At 27.3% G+C, this 6,487-nt stretch overlaps 1 protein-coding gene across 1 annotated transcript in view; it reads right to left on the reverse strand.

The window, feature by feature from the left end:
- Nucleotides 1–5,961: 5,961 nt before the first annotated feature.
- Nucleotides 5,962–6,487, reverse strand: part of LOC102599768 (probable trans-2-enoyl-CoA reductase, mitochondrial) — a 1,968-nt gene continuing 1,442 nt past the window's right edge. The window contains exons 5-6 of the mRNA XM_015306559.1: nucleotides 6,299–6,411; nucleotides 5,962–6,157 (exon numbers count right to left, since the gene is read on the reverse strand). Coding sequence (XP_015162045.1) covers nucleotides 6,064–6,157; nucleotides 6,299–6,411 — 207 coding nt within the window. The 3' untranslated portion in view covers nucleotides 5,962–6,063. The remainder of the gene's footprint in view (nucleotides 6,158–6,298; nucleotides 6,412–6,487) is intronic.

The following is a 6,487-nucleotide window of genomic DNA, read 5'->3' on the forward strand; positions in this document are numbered from 1 at the left end:
TGCTTGCATTAAGAAATGATGTAACTTTACCCTTCTATCCTTATTTAATGTTTTCTTAAGTCAACTTTATAATAAATGATGAATACATTTTCAAGATTAATTAACTACTCTATCAAAGTTATAATAGGCAAAATATGGTAATTTATGCAAAAAAATTTATAAAATGGCAAGTATTGTGGTCCAACTATTTATAGAAAAGAATGTCATATAAAAGGGGACAGAGCTGGGAGCACATTATTAAGAAAGAATATTATTTTATAATTTATTTTAGATAAAACATGATGAAAACTTAAATATAAATATTATACTAATTTCTTTAACAAATTAAATTAAACTTTTATATTAAACAATCAGACACTTATTGCATTACTTAAGATACATCTTCCCTAATATAACCTTTTCAACATTATTTTTCACATTTCTTTTTTCTTCATTCTCTAGCGGATGTAAACCGCACTAGAAAAGTTCTTTTTTTTTTTTGTTACTATTATTTCTTGTACCTCGATTATTATACTATTTTACTGTGCTTTCCATTCTGTTACTATCTACTATTTTTTTTATTATCTGTTGTTTCTTGTAGTCTTTTTCTTTTAGACTATTTTTTCTTGAGCCAAATATCTCTTAAAGACAACCTCTCTACTTCTGAGGTAGGAATAAGATTCACGTACACTCTATTTTCACCTAACTCTATTTTATAAACCTACACTAAATATGTTATAATGTAGTAATCAATAAGAAATTTATTATTAAAAATCTATATTTGAATCCATCACTTTATTACTATTATAACTTTTTAAAAAAATGAATTAGCTACGAAATTATTTCTAATTTATCAGTAAATATTCTGTAACAAATAAGATTTTTCTTTATCACTTGTCACTATTCTCTTGTCAAATAAATTTTTAGTATTCAACAATAAATTTTATTTGTCGCTAATTTCTATTATTTTTATATATAGTATTAATACACCTATTTTTCTTTCAGTTAATATTTCGATGTCCTTACGTATGGCCCATTGAGGTTCCAATTTATTCCCATCATCACCTCAAGAAAACATTTTAAAATTAAATTCACATGTTATTTGATTCTTGTATCTAACGTTATCTATTTTTCTAAATAAAGGGTTAGTTGAGTTAAATTATTGTACTAACGTTTTCAATGTCTACCCAAATAAAGTCTTAGAATACCTAATTAATAAGTAAAAATATTATTTTATAGTTTATTTTAGATAAAACATTATGTGAGACGATCATACACTTAGTTGCAGTGGCGGAGTCATGATTTTAAATAAAGGGTTCAAAATTTGAAGAAAGAAACACACGAACTAGTTGAATGAGGTTCGACATCTACTATATATACCTAAAAAGTAATTTTAACCATATATAAATAATAATATTTTCCATCAAAAGGGTTTCCCAACCCCTGACAATATGCTGGCTCCGCCTCTGCTTGGTTGCATTATTGAAAATATATCTTCCCCAATATATATATCCTTTTCAACATTATTTTTCACATGTTCTTTTTCTTCATTTATCTTTTTGAAGATCCAATTCAGCTTAAGGTGTAATACTTGAAATTTAGCGATAACTTTTATTTGTCGCTATTTACAGGTTTTTATGCATAATAATTAAGGAGTTCACTTATTTTTCTTTGAGTTGATCCTTCGATAAATACATAAATTGGCATGTCTTCATTAGTGGCGGAGCAAGAATATTAATTAAGGTGTGTTAAAATATAAAGAAGTAAAATCATGTAAAAGTTAAGAAGTGTTCATATGTAATATATATGACAAAAAATATTTTTATTTTAACTAATACACAATATAATTTTCTGACGATGGAGTATCGATCACCATCCCACAACTATAAGTGGCTCTACCCACCACTGATCCTCACATATGGCCCATTGAGGTCTCATTAATCCCTAATTCCCTATCATGTAAAGTTTTCAAAGTTTGTCCAAATAAAGTGTAGAATAAATAATCAAGTAACCTTATTTTTTTATAGTTTGTTTTAGATAAAACCATGATGAAAACATAATCAAATAAATATAAATAATATACTAATTAATTTCTTTTATTTTCTTTTTAGATCTCTAGGATAACACTCCACTGTTATAACCTCTGTCACAACCTCACCAACAAGGTTGTGGTGGAGTGGTAAGTACTCCTTCATCCTAAACCAAAAGGTCTCGGGTTTGAGTCCCCTTGGGTATGGAGGCGCCTTTGTTAGGGAGCGTTTTACCTCCACCCTTTCCCCCTCCAATGTGGGACATCCCGGAGTGAATTCGGATTTAATAGGGCTCTAATGTGGATACCGAACACCGGATGGGAAACCAAAAAAATAAACTTTTGTCACACCATTGGTCCTTCAGATAGTCACTGTGTAGTAACAGCCTACAAACCACATAAGGGATGTAAACCACACTAGGCTAATTTTATGCGATTAGCTTGATTCAAAAGATATTAAAAGAGAATTAATCCCGAATCATCCGTATGAATGACAACCATCCAAATCAACTGAGTCATGACAAAGAACAATATAACAAATCAAATGAAGCTTAATTTTACACGAGAGTATCACATACTTTATAAGTAACATTGTGTAGTTCTTTTACAGCTAAGCATTGAAACTAGTGAAAGCAACCAGACTTATGATTTTTTCTTTGTCTTGTTGTAATTATTAAAACAAGAAATGACCTAAAAAATACTGTTGGTATCACGTTCACATATTTAATGCCCCGTGACAAAAATAGATTATACTTGACTTTTGACTTTGTTAATGAGTTATTGATCCTCCCACCTTAATTATAGTACGATTTCCCATTTCCCTTTTTTCTTCACCTACCTTAATTTATTTGTCAAATTTGAATCTGATATACTTATTAGAAAACAATAACAGACATGATCACTATTTTAGCATGTTACCCCTATTAATTGATATTTAGTACTATGTTTTAAAAATATCTTAAATATACCAATTTAAAAAAGTTCTTGTTATTTTTTGTTATTATTATTTCTTGTATCTCGATTATTATATTATTTTACTGTACTTTCCATTCTGTTATTATCTACTAATTTTTTTATTATCTGTTGTTTCTTGTAGTTTTTTTCTTTTAGGCTATTTTTTCTTAAGCCAAATATCTATCAAACACAGCTTCTCTACTTCTGAGGTAGGAATAACATTCACGTACATTCTATTTTCGCCTAACTCTATTTTATAAACCTACACTAAATATGTTATAATGTAGTAATCAATAAGAGATTTATTATTAAAATCTTTATTTGAATCCATCACTTTACTACTATTATAACTTTAAAATATGAATTAGCTACGAAATTATTTCTAATTTATCAGTAAATATTCTGTAACAAACAAGATTTTTTTTTAATCACTGGTCACTATTCTCTTGTCAAAATAAACTTTTACTATTCAACAATAAATTTTATTTTTCGCTAATTTCTATTTATTTTTTTATACATAGTATTGAGGAGCTTGAGTTGGCCTAAATAAATGAACTGAACTAATAAATACACCTATATTTCTTTGAGCTAATATCTCGATGTCCTTACGTATGGCCCATTAAGGTCCCAATTTATTCCCTATAACCTCAAAACAGCTTTTCTGATATATAAATATATTTAAAAAATATTTTTATTATAACTAAAATGTAATTTTTCGATGAAAAAATATCGATCAACATCAAAATCCATATCACCTCAAAATCCTTTTAAATAAAGGGTCAGTTCAGTTGAATTATTGTACTAATACTACCTGATTTTTAGCGACAATTAATTAACGGAATAGCTCAATGGTCGCTAAATATGTATTTCTAGCAGCAATTAACACTCTTTGTATATGTCCCTTAAGCATTTAGGGACATTGAATCTAATGATACTTAACTAATGCCGTTAAAGACTTTAACACTCTTTATTAATGTGTCTATTTATTGCCGCTAAAAAATATTTTTGTTATAGTGTAATGTTTTCAAAGTTTGTCCAAATAAAGTGTTGATTAAATAATCAAGTAAACTTTTTTAAAAAAATTTTGTATTAGATAAAGCATGATGAAAACATAATTAAATAAATATAAATAATATAGTAATTAATTTCTTTTCTTTCTAGGACTTGTATAACTCTCAGTTGTTATAACCTTTGTTACATGACCCTTTGTCTTTCAGATAGTCACTCTGTGGTAATAGCCTATAAATATTATGATGTAAACCGTACTAGACAAGTTCTATGTAACATGTTCGACTTAGAAAACATTGAGGGGAAGTCGATCCCGAATTATCCGTGTGCTGGACTACCCTCCAAATCAACTGAGTCATCCCGAAGGATCATCTAACAAATTAAATTAAGCTTTTATACGACACTATCACATACATTATAGCAGTGTATTTCTTTTACAGCTAAGTATTGAAACATCTTTTTAGTGAAATCGGCAAGACTTGTGATTTTTTTCTTTGTTTTCTTGTTATTAAAGCAAGAATTTACATGTGAAATATATTGACCTTGGCTTTTATCAATATATTGTAACACTTTGATCTTGACAAATTGAATATTTATGTTCATCAAAATCTTCAAGTTGTTGTACCATAGAATGAGTAATGGAAAAGTTGTTTTTGGGATAAAATAGAAGAAACTGTAAACAAAACTTGCATTCTCACTTGTATTTAAGTAGAGAGCGGAGAATCTTAGTTAGCTTAGTTAGTTGAGTATACAAATTTTCACTTTGTTAGTGAGTGATTGATGATACTCCAACTTTTCACTTTGTTAGTGAGTGATTGATGATACTCCAACTTTTCACTTTGTTAGTGAGTGATTGATGATACTCCAACTTTTCACTTTGTTAGTGAGTGATTGATGATACTCCAACCTTGTAATACGCTTTTCCGTTTCTCTTTTTTCGTCACCTACCCTTATTTGTCAAATTTGGATATGATACACTCAGTAAAATAAAATAATTTGACACGATATTTTAATTAGCATATTATCCCTATTAATTGATATTTAGTACTAAATCTTGAAAATGATTTGGAGAAAAAAGTAATTAACACTAAAGGTAAATCATGGAAAAATAATTATTTACTCTTGAAATGTGAAAAATGACAAGTGAAAGTGAACTGATCTAGGGAGTATATTCTTTCCAATTCAATTTGTTTGTCATATTTTTACTTGATACAAAGTTTAAATAAATTATTTTTTTGAATCTTGTGATCTTAAATAAGTTACTAATAAATAAAAAAGTCTTTTTCTTTTTCTTTTTTGAAACGAATAAAAATGAAAAGTAGCACATACAAATTGAAACCGAGAGAGTACCTAATGACTTAGACAACCTGTTCATATAATATATAATAATTATACATAAATTCAAACCAAAAATATTATAATAATTGATGAGAGAATGTCACATATTAATTAAAAAAAACTCAAATATGCTATCAAGTTTTGAAAAAAAACTTATCTATGTCATTTGTTAAGAGTTTAGCTTATCTATGCTATATTTGTTTGAGAAACGGTTCATTCATGTCATTATTTGTCAATTGAAATAGCATAGAGGAGCCAAACATTTAACATATGACATATATGAACCTTTTCTCAAAGTTCAAGGACATGTTTGTGCCTTCTTCCCTTTAAAAAAATAATTCAATAAATGACGTGACTGAAAATCATAATTGTCCACATGTCAAAAATGGTTTTTCATAATTGACCACGTGTAAAAAATAGTTTTGTAAAATGGAATTGGTTTAAGTTAACAAATACTGTCATAAATGAGTCTTTTTTTCAAACGTAAATGATATAGATGAAGCAAATTTTTAACAGATAACATAAATGAGCCTCTTCTCAAACTTTAATGATGTATATGAGTCTTTTCTCTATTAATAATAATAATTAATATTATATCTGATATCAAATTTTAAATATTATATTAGAAAAATATACTAGTACTTATTAACATGGATAATAAACTAGATGCCTAAAATTAAATGATGAAGAGAGAAATGAAATGACAAAATTCAAGTAGAAAAATATAGTCTAACAATAATCGAAGCTAATTTATTTTAAAATTTTAGAATTTGTTTCCTTTGACTTCCTTGTTTTCCCATTGCCTTTTCAAGAGCTATATGAAAATCTTTAAAAGGTACCATATCCATCCTGTAATAAATTTAAAAAAAATAATCAATATTGCTACATTGTTCATTTTAAATTCAAAATAACTTCTTTTTTTTAGTAAAATTATATTTAAATTCATAAAGAATTACAAAATTAATTGATCGAGAGAGTAAGAAATTGTACTCATATTGCAATATCCCAGCACGAACGAGGGCCAATAGATGATCAATCGAACACCTATATTGTGCTTCATCTAAATTCTTTTCTTGTAACAGGTATCCTTTCAAGGAAATATCCTTTAAAAAAAAAGATAATTCAATATATAACAACATATTTAGTGATCTACAAATGGTCAAGTTTGAAATAAATAAA

The sequence above is a fragment of the Solanum tuberosum genome, unplaced genomic scaffold (assembly GCF_000226075.1).
Source record: "Solanum tuberosum cultivar DM 1-3 516 R44 unplaced genomic scaffold, SolTub_3.0 scf00034, whole genome shotgun sequence".
NCBI lineage: Eukaryota > Viridiplantae > Streptophyta > Magnoliopsida > Solanales > Solanaceae > Solanum > Solanum tuberosum.